General features: G+C 41.7%; 1 protein-coding gene across 2 annotated transcripts; it reads left to right on the top strand.

Moving 5' to 3' along the window:
- The first annotated feature begins 2,429 nt into the window (after positions 1-2,429).
- On the top strand, positions 2,430-8,898 carry C1H11orf97 (chromosome 1 C11orf97 homolog). Of its 2 annotated transcripts, none has more exons than XM_075140167.1 (4): positions 2,430-2,732; positions 3,377-3,472; positions 6,371-6,496; positions 8,414-8,898. In XM_075140167.1, the coding sequence occupies exons 1-4, from the start codon at positions 2,435-2,437 to the stop codon at positions 8,419-8,421; spliced, it is 528 nt and encodes a 175-aa protein (XP_074996268.1). In that variant the 5' UTR covers positions 2,430-2,434; the 3' UTR covers positions 8,422-8,898. The 2 variants fall into 2 exon arrangements, with proteins under 2 accessions (XP_074996268.1, XP_074996269.1); XM_075140168.1 differs by having other exon boundaries at positions 2,432-2,705.
- The last annotated feature ends 6,321 nt before the right edge of the window (positions 8,899-15,219 follow it).

Here is a 15,219-nt window from a genome sequence, read left to right as displayed (position 1 = left end):
TTTTTTCCTGGTACTTTTCAAGGAAATTACTTTCTATGAAGATCCTGTGTACTTTTCCTGTGCAAATTAAGTTGAGGAGTAGAGTTTTAATGTCCTGGATATGGCATTAGTTAGAACAAGTAAACTTCAACTGTATGAGGATAAACAGCCAACACACTCTTGTGTCTGATTTAGTTACAGCTAATTTAGTGCAGGACACACTCAACAGTGTTTCTCTTCCACTTTTGAATCCCCAAAGGGAATTCCTCGTTCCAACTCAAATATTAGGACATCAGCATAGTTTAAAAACTTTACTGGTATTTTTCCTCAAAATTCCCTAATTTCCAGACCATTCCTTTGTTTTCTTATTTAACACCTTTTTGATTTGTGATAGCTTGTATTACTAATCCTTGGCATTCACATCTGAGTTGGGCTTCTAAAAATTCTGACAGATTTGGCTGTCGTCATTTAACCAAACTCAAGGTGGTGGGGGTGGGCCGATTGGTTTGTTTCTTAAGACTTTGAGGCCTTAGCGCATGCTTGAGTGCAGCTTCTCTGTGCAGCCATGCCAGCTAGAATCTCACTGGTTTGCAGTGAAGACTTGGGACCCTTAATCTGAGGCATTCTTATCAGGTCTTAGCACTGAGTACTATTTGGTTTAACTTAGCAGAAAAACGTTAATTAATGCTATATATTTTCACAAGAAACATCATAACTTGTTGCTTCTGTTTGTCAGTTCAGTCCTTCTGCTGGCAAGTGAAAAATTCTATGATTTTTAGAGTTGATTTGAGAGTTTAATTTACCTGTGTTACTGTTCACATCAGCTGCATCAGTTCTGCATCTCTCAATCTCTCAAATTCTTTTGGAGAATCAACATCTCTGGATTATTCAGCTATCAGTGAGAGGTCCAGTAATGTACACTTCCCATCTTTTTTTTCTTTCCCCCACCTTTGATCAAGCGTAAGTTTCAGACAAAAATCACTACTAAATGCAAGTATTTAATGAGTGAGAGTTTTTAAGTACCAGTACAGGACATCTCAAAACAACTACTCTGAGCAGTTAGATATTTTTTGATCAATAGTGATTTAGAAGGATATTGGTAGAACTTCAGCAATGCTGTCAGCTCAGCAGATGATCTGTATTGTATGGGAATTAGTACGTGAAAGATTTTCCCATGGTAATGGCATGCTGCATGATTTTGAGCTTCAACTTTGCCATCTATAATTTAGGAGTGGAGAAACTTGCTTCTCTGCGTTAATCAAATTGAACTGAAAATTTAATGTAAGACCTGAAGTACTGTCAGTGTGAGAGCTGTAACAAAACACTTTGTCCTGTGCAGATGCCCTACTGAGTGATCCCAAGCTCCTTCCGGACACCACTAGCAGAGCTGAAGCACGTTTGTAACAGCAGTAGCAGCAGTGTTGGGGTATGTTGGCCCACATTTGGTGCTCTGATCAAGCATCTGTGGAGGGCATCTTCGTCACCTGCCTTTCTAGAAGCCCTGTTGAGCACTTCTGTTAGAAAATAAGAGAACTGCCTCTGAACTATGGATGGTACAAGATGATTTTTAATGCTTATTATTTTGGAAGTTTGGTTTCAGGACATCTGTGGAAGATGAATACACCTTGAAATGCATCAAGGAAAAATACAGAAATGGAATACCTCATGCATTTGTGTAATTAGACTTGGTTTGTATCTTATAAATTCTTACTACTGTATGCAAAGTCTTCATTTCAAGGAAGCTACCGCAGGGCAAAGCTCCTGGCCAGGTGAGCGGGACAGCTTCCCTGTGTGCCTGCCGGCAGCATTATCCATTGACTACTGTAATTGCCAGCTGCTCTTCATTCTCAAAACTTTAACAGTGGCAAAACAAGGGGAGTCAAGCCTGCTTCAGTCCTATAAACAGCGTATCAATATGCCTCATTTTATGAAAAGCGTTATTAAAACCAAGCTAGTACTTTTGAGTATTAGTAGATCTACATCATCCATCCAGTTAAACTGGAGTCTTCTGTCTTCATTCCCATCCGTCTGCCATTGCCTCAGGTGAGGACGAGGAGGCATCCTTTCCTAAGTCGGGCCAGTGGTGACACCCCACAGGGGTACAAAATGTTCGTGATGTGCGTGCCCGCTTCTGAGTGCGGTAACGCTGATGGACACAAACGAGGAGCTGTTAACGATACCTAGAGCAGAACCGTTAATGATACCTAGAGCTATCACCCACCCTGTGCCCCAAGCGGGCATGCGGTGGCCGTGGCCTGCTGTCCCCTGGTGATGGCGACCGGCCACACCCTGCCTCGGAGGTCCCCCGTTGTTAACTCAGGCCTGTGGAAGGGGTAAACCACCCCACTTGTGACTGGAAATGGCGGGTCCGATCCACCCCCTCCGCACAAGCCTGCCGGAGGAGGCGCGCTCCCTCCCTCAGGAACGCGCGCCCCCGCCGAGGCGCAGTCCCAACATGGCGGAGGGTGGGCAGGGCGGCACCGCCCTGCTCTGCCCCGCGGCCCGCCCTGCCGGGGCGCCGGGCCTCTGCTTCGCCCGCCGCCCCGCCGCCGCCGTGCTCCCTCTTGCCGGCCGCGGAGCAGAGCCGGACCGCCCCCGCCCGCCCCCGCTCCTGTGGCAACCGGCCCGCCCGGCTCCTACCTGCTCGGGCGCGGCGGAGGCCATGAAAGCGGCGAGCGGGGAGCAGCCGGTGGTGGCGGCCGAGGAGGCGGGCAGCGATGTCCGCGGCGAGTCGGCGGGAGGCGGGCAGCCCTGTGAGCGTGGCGGTCCCCCGGCCCGGCGGCGGGGCCCGCCCTACCGCCCCGCGCCCGTTCCCCTTCCCCACCCCGCCCCCCACGGCGTGTCCCCTCGGGGGAGCCGAGCCTTTCCCCCCGCTGATCCCCCGCTGCCACCTTGCTTGGTGGCCCCTCGCCTCCCCCGGCACCGTGCACCCCACCACGGCAGGGGTGTGGTAGTGTCCTGTCAGACAGGGTCTGCCTAGAGGTGCCCTAATCCCTCTTCAGCTCCTTGGAGATCTCCTTCGGCTAGGACATCTCCATGGAGACCTCCTCCATGCGCGGCCCCGCCTTGGGTTGTTCGCCATGGGGAGACAGTGGCCGTCTCCTCGAGTGCCCTGGCGTGGCCGTGGGTCCCGCGTGGGACAGCCACCTCACTGTGCTGCGCCCGCCAGCGCTCCCCTTTTAGATTTACCCACCGTGGTCGTGAGGAATCGCTCGATGTTGGGGAGCAGGGCCTGGCTGAACACTGTCCTGTATTTGTAAATGATTTGTCTTAAAGTATGCTGAAGACAGAAGTATGCTGCTGAAAGCAGCATAAAATGACATTACACTTGGCAAAGCATATTAGCATTCAGGGGATTTAAAATAACTGGTTCTTTTGTAATATGTTTTACTAACAGGGAAGAAATTTGTATATGTTGAGCCATCTAGGAGAGTTAAAGAAATACTTGAAGAAGAGCTTCGTTTTCAGAGAGAAGCTAAACATCCAGCTGCAGGTAATCCTCCTTATCAGCAAATGGCAAGTGTTTGTCAGGGCAAATGAAATATAAATTTTTTTGATGAACTGTGGCAAAATTAGTATTTTAAAAAAACAGCCCAGAACATTTATGTAATAGCCTGGGGAACATTTAAAAACAGAAGAATTGCATATAGGCTTTGTTACTTTTTTTTTTATTCTGAAATTACAGGACCATAGAGAACATGGATAATTCCATATGATCTACCAGTTTAATAAAACAGAAACAAATGCCAAGCAGTAGGGAGGTTTTGTTACCTTTTTCCTTGAAAGAAGTGCTGTAGTTATTAGAATATTTTGTCCCCTTCTGCTATTCAAAAATGAAGTTGGTGTTGAAAAGAAATTGAGGTAAGAATGATAAAGGTAAATAAAGAACAGGAAAATGGTGAAAGCAATTAGAAAATCAGTCTGTTTAGGCAGCTTAAAGGTTATGGAGAGACTTGATTACAGTAGGCAAATGAGGAAATGGAAGTCTAAGAAGGAACAAGGTGTTCGGTCTAGCTAAACTATTAAAAGTTCTGAGAACTGGAGGTAAAAATGAGATAAGATCAGAGTAGAAATAGCGTTTTTTAACAAAAAGAGATCTTAATGCTGGAACAATTTAACAAAGATCACTTAGATTCACCATTTTTAATACACACTTTAAATATTTTGCGCTTAAACCATTAGCCCTGGTCCAAACTCATATGCTAGTCTTGGTGCAGGAATGGGCCTGAAGCCAAGTGACCCATATAAGACAAAACTTACATCATGCTGGTGGTCTCCTGCAGCCATAAGATCTATTAATCTAATTGTAGAAAATTAATTTTCAGAAGTTTGTAATGTTTAAGGATAGGTTGTCTTATCTGGTTGACTACAAGGTCTTATTGCCTTTATCAGCCAAGCCAAGTTTTATTTTATTAGGTACCTCTCTGTAGAGTCCACTGAGTAAAGCTGGTTATTCCACAGCTTCCCTCATTAGTTTGCTCTAGTGGTTGGTGTATTAAAAAAAAAAAGCCTGATTAATAATTTGGATTTGCATGATTCAGCTCCTTGCTTTTCTTGGATATATAATAGTGCCTTTTTTACTATCCAGAATTTTCTTCCAAAGGAGGTATATACACATATATTTGGTTTTGGCTTTTTATGTACTCTCACCAGTAGTTTCACCTCCTATTTTAAAATGTGAATACCAAATCTGATCATGGTATTTCAGTATTTGTATCACTAGTAGCCTGTAGAGAGAGAGAATCATCTACTTATTTTAGGGCTAACGTTAGCACTAGGACCTTGAACTGTTTGTTGACAGTTACTCCTAAATCCGTGATGCTTTTGCTCCAAAATACACAGTTCCCATTCTGTGGCACCACATTCTCTTCCGTACAGTAAAGCTATTCCTTGGTTATATTAAGCTGCATTTTGTTGGAATAAGCCCACCGCTGTATCTCCTAATTACTACATCCTCCACAAATGTAATAAGGGCATTTTTGCCTTTGTTTTGCAAATTTGGAAAATTTTGAAAAAAGTCTGGTTTCTCTTACGTAGGATTGAGACCCAAGTCTAAACTCACTCAAAATGAATTTAAAACAGTTGGATTCACAGACAAAAACGTACATAAGTTAGGTGATGTAATCAGTATTGTGCCAGATGTAAAGACCATTTGAACCTGCAACTCCATTACTGTGATTAGGCTCCTTAGGCAATTACAGCACACACCTGCAAATGAATGACTTATGTAGGCTCTGTCTATAGTAATCAGAGAGAAAAAAGCACTTTGAAAATGCAATTCTTCTGACTTGTCCTACGTACTTACCGTTGCATGTTTCGTGCTCTAAAAGCGCTTGTTCTTTTCCCATTGACTGTAAAGGGATTCTGGAGAAGCAGCTGAACTGCAGATGTTAACGTTGGTCTGCTCAATCTGCTCATGTGTCTAATGTTACTAAGAGCTGAACACAACTATATTTCACTGCATCCATCTGCCAGTGGATCAAAATTGTCTGGAATATTTCAGTCTGATCGTATAAATGGATGCACTGTATATGTTCTCGTGATTTCTGGGGAGTCTCCCAATGAAATGTATGTTACAAAGGCTTAAAGTACTAAAGATAATACAGAAAAATTACAAAAATATTCATTACAGGAATGTATAATATGGATGTATAACAAGCTCAGTGTATAAATGGTATGTATAGCATAATGTTATATGCATAGCATAACAATGCTATGTATAATAAGGTCAAATGGATGCTGGTGTACAGATTATTCAGCAAGTACCTAGTTCCTTTTTCATCTGTATACATTTAGAGATGCTCCCTAAGTGGCTTGTGGTCTGATAAACAACAATTGTCAGGTTGGATGGTTACTGATTTACACAGTTTAGATTATTAGTAAGTTTATTCTTTTACTTAAATTAGATGGTTAGTAAATTGTAACCTTTCCACAAAATAAATTAGCTTTTTTGTTTTGTTTTGGTGGTGTTGGTTTTGTTTTGGACTTTTGTTGGATTCGGGGGGGGGGGGGGAATGTTGTTTTTGTTGTTGTTGTTCTGCTATCTTTTTATGAGGTATTCCAGTATGATCAATACATCATGCTGGATGCATCGATGGTATTACTGCTGTTTCTTATACATTATAGATCAGTTGTGTCCTGCTTCAGTTAGCCTAGTAGTCCTAAGCTGTTCTACAGACAGTAGAGAGCGACGTATACCTTTAGCAATCTGAATTGGTCTCTGAAGATGTCAATCTCATTTCATTAACTATGGAGGAAGATTATAGTGTTCTGCTTAACTATTTCTAATTACTGTATAGACCAAAGGGACTGTCTTTTAAAAGTTACATTAATTCTAGAACAAGTTGAAGTAATCAGTTATAACAGTATTGTTTTGACAAATTATTAACAGTGGCTCTGGAAGGAATTTGGAGTGTGAAAAAGAATTTCTCTATTGGAAGCCTGAAACCAGTGTCACAGAACAGAAACGGTTTACTTTTACAGCCTCGATTCTACTCAAGGCATGCAGGAATGAAAAGTAAGAGTCAACAATAAGAAACACTCACTATTACACCTCCTTTTAAAATTGCAGGGTAATATTATTTTATAATTCATAGACATCTCACAGGACTGCAGATTACCTATATGGGCTTATAGTAATCACCTCTGGGCATCTTTCTGCAGAGCTAACCCACCTATTCCTTTAGTTAGTAGCCAACAGACTTAAAATCTTTGCATAAGAAACCTGTTTAGGACTGCTATGTTGAGTCACCTGTTTTCATATTCTGAAACCTTTTGTAAATGTGTGGAATAATCTCTTGTTTCCTACTGATAGGTGGTGAGTGTTGGTTTTGTGTACATAATGAACCTTACTTGCCTTTCTTAGCATCCAAACTTAACAAATTCAAGTGCTTGGGAAAGCCCTCCTCCAACACACCTCCTGAAAAGAGACTGATCTAGGTATCATGTCAGGCATTTTAGCATTTGCCTGCAATGGTCAGCTGGTGCTCTGGGGCATGTATTTCTTTCTTTACAGCCTGTGGAGTGTGGCTTTTGTGGAGCAGACCTGTTCCTTATGAGCTGGTGGATTTTAGCATAATCTTCTCAATTCAGTGAAATGTATTAACTTTGTAGTGGAAGGTGAAAGCTTCCAACCCTAAGGAAACAAAGTTCAGTAGCTTTGAAAGAGGAATATTGTTAGTGCCATGAGCTTGCAGAATATATGAACTCAGCATATTTTGCCATTAAATGAAGCTCCTTCCCATGTTCTCGGGGACTAGGGGTTTAAAAATACAGCTAGCTGCATGACTAGCACCTCTTTCTTCCTATCTTGATCTTGTGAGCTCTGGAGATAGTCGCATCTTAGTTACAACAGCAGCATGAAAAGTTATTGCTAGTGTAAGAAGCGTTTAACTAGTACAGCCTTCTGCCACGCTGCCTTTACTCTAGAGTTACTACTTGTAGGAATATTTTGGTTATAAAGCCAGCCTAACCTATGTCAGGTATTAACTACAGTCACTTCTGGTATGTACTTAAGCCAAGATAATTTTAGCCACACCATAGAAAATACAACCAAAGAATGCCTCAGAGTTGGGAGACATTGGCTGAACTCATGTTCCTGAGGCTTCTAGTGAAGGCACGCAGAGTTTTCAAAGATCCTGATCTTCTCCATTTGCTGTTCAGATCCAAGAAGAAAGAACAGCTTTAAACAAAGTTTATTCAAATTGATTTAAGTGCTGAAATTTATGGGTTCTGCTGGTTTTCCTTTGGGAATTTAGATGTACCTTCATTCCCAGGGACTGCTGCTGGAGACAAGTGGTGCTCTTCTCACTAGCTATACTGCCTGTTTTGCAGTGGCATAGGCAGGTATCATGAGCGAAGGGGTGGCAGAAAAGATACGAGACAGGAGAAAAACTGGAAGCAATCTGGCTTCAGCTCCTATGCTCACTAAACCATTTCCATTCACACATCCTCTTCTGTGTAAGGATCTGGGGAAGAAATGAGGTGGTAATATACTAATTGGGAGATGGAGTAGGTACAGGCTATGGAAATGGACAAAAAAGAAGAGGGGTTTCTAGAGAAAAGATGAGTCTACTGTGTTTAGTGCCAGAAAGAAAGGCATCAGCAAAAGGAAAAGGAAGAAGCACAGAACAAGGGGAAGGAAAGAGGAGACGTAGAACAGAAGGTTGGGAATTCCTGAAGGGAACTGGAGAGAGGAGAACACCGTTCAGCAACGCAAAGATAGAAACTGTAAGAAATGAAGAGAAAAGATGTAGGAGAACTAAGTAGAAGAGGGAAAAGGAAAAAAAAACCCCATGTTGCTGAATTTACTTAAGTTAATGCATTTATTTTTGCTTCTCCCTTTTACTGCCTTTCCCTAAGAGTGTCTAGCGGTTTGGGGGGCTCACTATGTGGTGTCTCATCCATCCTTAGAGTGGATCTTGTTTTTTTACAGATTGCTGAACTTTAGTGCTGTGAAGACCTGAGCCCGTTTTGATGTGTCAGATCAAACATCAAAATGAGTAGCTGCCTTTGGAAATGTAGATCTGTATTTCTAAGATTTTGAAGAAAGTTCTGCTTGGAGAGGGAGCTATTTCCTCTTTGTTTCTGGTTGTTTTATTCATATCCTCATGCTGCTTTTTAATCTGATGTTGTAGTAGCCAAATCTGATCCATATTTCAACCAGTGATTGAAGATGTCACAATCCAAAAATTACAAAATGTTCTTGCTCACAAAAATGTGCTACTGTGAAACTTGACGTTTTCATAGGCTTCTCTGTTGCAAAGTGATACTAAGTTCCAGCAGAAGATTGTAATGTAATTGAAAAGGTGCCTTAAAATGCCTTAGGCTGAGTCTATTCATTAAACAGAGCAGTTCAGAAGCCATGAGTTTGTGATGTGATATCTAGCCTGATTTAATAAAAGTTTAACATAAATAAGCCTCTCTGTATATGTCTCTATATATGTAAGAGTTATCATAGAGTCAAAGAGCCACAGAGGCAGCATGGAACCTGAAATAACCTGTCACTTAACTCTCACTCATAACCATTATTACAGTGAGGTAATACCAAATGATCATTAGTTTTTTTTGTATTATCACACCACTTAGAAAACAAATGTGGATCCTTCTAGGTACTGTATAAAATCAGAACAAAAGATAGCTTTGAAAGGTCATGGATGAGTGGAGGAGGTACCAGAGACAGGAGTGACATTTGCAGCTACAGAACAGCTTCAGTGCTCTGGTAGCAGACAAGAGGCTGGAAGCTCTCTCCAGCAAAGCATCTGAGCTGGCTGAGCCTGAACCATGCAGGAGGAAGTGAAGTGTGATAGTAGTTGGAGACTACTCCTATTTGCTGCCCCAACATGCTGTCTGGGGAGGTTTGTTAAGGGGCTGAGATCTGGGAAGATGTGGGGAGCATACTGAGTCTTGTGTGGGCCTCAGACTTTTACTCCCTGCTGCTCTTCCACATGGTCACCCACGGTACTGCTAGGGGAGACATGGAGTGTATCGAGCATGACTACGTTGCTGTAGGGTGAGTCAAAGACATAGGTGCCCAGGTGGTTTCTCCTCAATCCTACTGGTGAGGGGGTAGGGCTGGAGGAATGGATGGATCCTGTAGGTCAACTATTGTTTGCACAGCTGGTGCTGAAAATGGGGAGTTGGCTTTTATGACTATGGGATGTCTCCTCTTTGAGGACCAAGAACTGCTGGGAAGAGATGAGATTCACCTCAACAAGTGGGTCAAAAGCTGTGTTTGTACCACATCTAGAAGGATCCATGATTGTTTCCTAAGTGCTGTGATACCACAAGAAATACATAGTAGTGATCATTTGCCGGGCCAACCTGGGGAGAACTATAAGCAGGAGTGACAGGGCAGGGAGATGATAACGCCCGATCAGGTGAGGAGGTGGTGGACCAGGTTGGTAGGCATGATATTTCCTGTCTTCATGTTTAACAATCTAACTTAATGATCAGTCTTTGCCATATTTCTAGAATAACTGTAGCACATTCTTTTCTAAATTAATACTACTTAGCACTTACCCTACAGTTTTCATTGCCAGAATTCTTCCCAGACACTTCCCAGAATTCTTCTCCAGCACACTTGTGGGATAAACAACTCTCTTTAAAGGAGGGAATTGTATTGTACAGTGAAAAAATTGAACTAGGACTGATGGACAATTTAAAATTAGAGTTGAAGTGCTCTTTATCCCCAGTTATACCTCAGACTGATAATTCACATCTTTCCTAAGGCGGAATCCTAAGAGGTGGAGATGGGATTTGTTTCTGGGGCTCTCAGATCCTAAGCAAGTATCTAAACCACGCTGAATATTGTTAGAAAGGAAGAGTCTCAGTGACAACTTTGTGAAGCTAGACTTTGTTTTCCTTTGCTTTTTTTACAACTATCTGTGAATTAAATGGGATGTTTGTTTTCTGATTGTCTGGAACTCTTCTCTGACACTAGAAGTTTGTTTCTATTTCTGTGTCAGTGAGAAGGGGGGAAAAAACCCCCTTACTTGGCTCTAAGCCAACTCTTTTCAGCTTTTCCATTTGACTTCTAAATGAAAAAAATTATTGGCACTGAAAATTGCACCTGAGGCACTACAGGAGTAGCTGCTTTTGAAAACATTATTCTCACTTCTTAGATACTAATTCCTAGTAATTTTTTTTTCATGGTCTTGTTTTACAATTTTCCAAATGAAAAGACTTTCTGGGTCTATCCTGGATTCCTGCACTAGCTCAGTTTTGCTGCAACAAAAGCAGATTTGTGAATCTCATTTGCTCCTTTGCTCCCTCTTCTTTTTTGTGCAACCTTGTACAATGGAGAAATGTCTTTTAGATCTTTTCCACTGAATATTTTATTTCAATTACGAGGCTTGGGTAATTCCTAGCTAGTCGGATATATTCATGTTCGTGACCTTTTTATGTGTCTCATCTTTCATTTGAATAAACCAAAGCAATTTGTTTAAATATAATAACTTTGCATAGTATTATAGTAATGTTATTAATATTACTATTATATTTATAATATATTTATAATATTTCATTAAATGGGGTGTTGGGTTATTTAAATTAACTGTGCTCACATTTTAACATAGTGATTTTTTACTGTCTAACTGTTCAGCTACCCTTTTCTCTTAGTTTTTTTATATTATTTCATTTCCAAACTAAACAATACTGTTTTGAAAGACAAATGTTATCATTGCTTCCATGTATTAATAACAGTGTTCAAACACTGACATCTTTCAAAGGCTACACCTACATTATCAACGAAGCACAATAGGAGGGGGTCAAGTTATTAAAGCAATTGGTGCTGAGAGCCCCATAACTAGACTATAAGTGGTGTAGGAGATTTACTTTAAACTAGAGCTAGTCTTGTCTCCTGGACTGAAATGTCACCTCAATGCTTGACTGAAGATGTTTGAAGAAAAGCTCTACCACAAACCTTGCCCTCTGGCCTGGGGGATGCTCACGGGGTAAAATGAGAGCATCAGTGCTGGTTGCACATCACTGCCCCTGCCGCTGTTGCTGTGTAAGATGCAGTCCAGTGCTCCAAAAACCACGGAAGATTGAAATCCATGATAACTCCTAACAAATATCCACAGAGCCAAATTCAGACTTGCTGGTACACACACACATGTCAAAATATCTGAGGATCATGTGGTTTTGGTAGGAAAGTTTTCTGCTCTGGTTTTGGCTCTGGTCTACACTGGTGAACAACAAAGATGTGTGCTGCAATGGAAGGCCGAAAAGCGTTCTGGGACAGGATCCTCCATCCGCAGTGTGCCCAGCACATTTGTTCATGCCAGTGCTTCGACCTGGAAATGTCAACTTCACATAGTTTTAATCCAACCCTGCTCACAGTCACAAGTGGAACTGTAGCCGGGCAGAATATTTTAACATCACATTTGCTGCATATGCGATAACGTGGGCTTGTCTGTCCAGAAGCTGTTCATCCAATGAGGCAGCCATCAACTTTCAACTGAATCTTTTATCTGTGGTCATATTTCAGAATTTTAAACTTCCAAGCAGAAAGATCATAATCCTGAATATAGAATCATAGAATCATTAAGGTTGGAAAAGACCTCTAAGATCATCGAGTCCAACTGTCAACCCAACACCACCATGCCCACTAAACCATGTCCTAAGCGCCTCATCTACACGTCTTCTAAATACCTCCAGGGATGGTGACTCAACCACTTCCCTGGGCAGCCTGTTCCAATGCTTGACCACTCTTTCAGTAAAGAAATTTCTTCTAATGTCCAATCTAAACCTCCCTTGGTGCAACTTGAGGCCATTTCCTTGTCCTATCGCTTGTTACTTGGCAGAAGAGAACAACACCCATCTCGCTACAACCTCCCTTCAGGTAGTTGTAGAGCGCGATGAGGTCTCCCTTCAGCCTCCTCTTCTCCAGACTAAACCCCAGTTCCCTCAGCCGCTCCTCATCAGACTTGTGCTCCAGGCCCTTCACCAGCTTCGTTGCCCTTCTCTGGACACGCTCCAGCACCTCCATGTCCTTCTTGTAGTGAGGGGCCCAAAACTGAAGCACTAGGTAATAAAATTGCAGGCATTTAAACATTACGCTAACATACAGTGTGCGTTTTATACGGAACAGAACTTTTATCACTCTTTTTCATACAGGATTTAGATTCTTACTTGGCAAAAACTTGCATTGAAACCATGGGGAGTATTTATGAAGAAGAGATTTCAAAGTCATTCTTAGTGTCATTTTGGTACCAGATAGCAGCCTGCTACTCTTTGAAGCTGATCACGTTTTCTTAGGATAAAAAACTCCACAGGATTTCCCTGGTTGACAGAATGTCTGGCTTGATAGCTGTGGCTGAAAATACGACATCTTGCAAGTACCTTTTAAACTGTGTTTGCAAGACAGTTGACAAATAACTTCAAAGACTTTTCTAGGCTTAAATACTTCTCAAGTGTGACAAAACAGAGTGAGTCAGAGTAGCAGAGGAAGCCAGCTGGGAAGCTCTAGGTGAAAACATTTGCTGCAGTTAGAAACGCAAACATTTAACCTTCAAATAAGTAAAATATTTTTTATTTTGCAACAGCTTCATTACTAACGGCCAGCATTTTATTTTAAATTCCTGATTATCAGCAACAGTGGAGCTTACTGTGGTTTCCACAGAGCAGTTAAACCACAGTTCCCCAATTTGTGTATACAGTACCAAGAAGTTTGTGTGGTCCTCAGTCCACGGAGCTATCTCCTGGGCTGGTTTACCTCCAAAGCAGACAAAACCAGGTGTGTTTCCTCTGGAAGGTCTGCAGGCATCTGGTAATGCTACTCAACCTTCATCATGTTGTACTTCTCAGCAACATCTGTGGAGTTTTTCCCAAGTCAGAGTGAACAAAACTGCTTGACAAAACCCTACCAGTGCAGAGTAGCTGATGGCGATCGTGCCACAGACACGCTGTGGTTTATGGCAGAAATGAGGCAAACGGGAGCTGATGTGGCATACTGGCAGGCTAGTATTTCTTCTCTAGAAGAGAAATGAGACATTAAAAAGGAGGGAGAAACTCCTCACCTACAAACAGGTCTGAGGACACCTGACTTCTAATCCTGGTCCTGACAGTGAGGTCACTCCCTGTATCCCTCACTCTACAGCAACACACCCCATCTTGCTTGTAAGTTTACTACACCAAAATTTGTAGGAGGCTGCTAGACTCTTAGTTGAAGACACGCCTATCGTTACTTTCAGTAGTGACTGTGACTAAAACATTTCTGTGCTATCTCCCACATTGTGAGGGGTTTGAAGAACACATAGAAATAGCAAAACAATTGGATCTGTAATTTGTAAAAATTCTAAAATATGCCTTGAAAATAGGTTTCATCATACTGTAGATACAAATTCTATAAACACTTTTGAACTAGTGGACTCCTCACAACGGGTGAATGTAAACATGTATTTAGTCTCCACAGAGGCAGGTGTAATATGAAAAGGAACTTATGGTGACAGTATTACTCATAGAAACATTTTAGGCTACTGTCCTCTCATCCTGAACTGATCTAATTCTTATTTGCCACAATAAGGAAATGTTATAATACTGGATTTCCATGCTGTACATACCATCGCAACTTATCGTGGATTTCAGTATTAGCTTTCCTCAATGTGCAGTGTAGAGCTCTAGCTGATGGTGTGTGGATGAATATAGAAAGCCTCGTTTTGATCTCACACTAAATAATTCAACAGATCTGTTCCTGTATGACAATAGTCTTAAAATGGGTGCCATTGCAGTGTAGCTGAACGTCACGCTGAAGTTACACTGTGGGACTGCAAAAAATCAAAAGTAACTAGCCAACTCTTGCTATTAATCTTCATGAGGAAAGCATATATATTTTTTTTTCAAATTTGTCACTACTTGGCTTATAAAGACTTCCATGTTGAGTTGTCCTGAAACATTTCGTAAACCCTGCATTAATGCCAACATTTTTGTTGACTTCACCATTTGCAGGATCAGGCCTGGCATCATCAATGTAATTGGCTAGGCTTTGGAACCGGAATGGCTTAGCATCAAATCTTTATGCAATGGAAATGAAAACTTGACTAGAGAAAGACTCCTCCAAAGTCATATATCAATAGGAATATATGGACTGCCATTGCAGCTGATACAATCAAACTTATTGAGTGAATCAGAATTCCACAAGAGTCAATTGAGCTCTCCCGCTGACTTTCATGGGTCCCAAATTTCTCACATTGTCTGCAGAAATGGCTAAAATTACTAGCAGTAGAGCTTTTGGAGCACTTTGAATCCTTAATTAAGGCAGACTAGGGATTGTGCTTGTTTTAGGTAGTGTTCATTGTATTGGATGGATTCTGGATTGATTCTAGGTACAGCTCATGCTCTCAGAGGATTTGACTCTCCCTTAGCATTGTTTTTCTACATTTGTTTGCAGTTTTCTACTGCGGTAAAATAGTTTTCCCAGATTCCCATTTTGTGACTAAAATCAGTGTTATTTGTCAAGACAGGTCCTATGTTTATTGCACTAATATTTTTTTGCTACTATTGGCTAGCATGCTATTTTGCAGACAATACTAAATTAGAAAGTGAGGATTACATCCTGGCTTGTACAACTTCAGTTCAGAGAGGCCTTGATAAACTTGGAGTAAGCCAACAGAAACCTTGGGAAGTTCAGCAAGGAGAAAGAACAAGTTTTGCGTGTGGAACAGAAAACCCCCGTGCACTGGTACACGCTGGGAACTGGCTGGCTGATAAACAGCCATGCTGGAAAGTATTAACAATTTG

The sequence above is a fragment of the Calonectris borealis genome, chromosome 1, assembly GCF_964195595.1.
Source record: "Calonectris borealis chromosome 1, bCalBor7.hap1.2, whole genome shotgun sequence".
In the NCBI taxonomy this organism is placed as follows: Eukaryota; Metazoa; Chordata; class Aves; order Procellariiformes; family Procellariidae; genus Calonectris; species Calonectris borealis.
The sequence above is the reverse complement of the archived record's forward strand: the minus strand, read 5'-3'. Positions and strand labels throughout refer to the sequence as shown.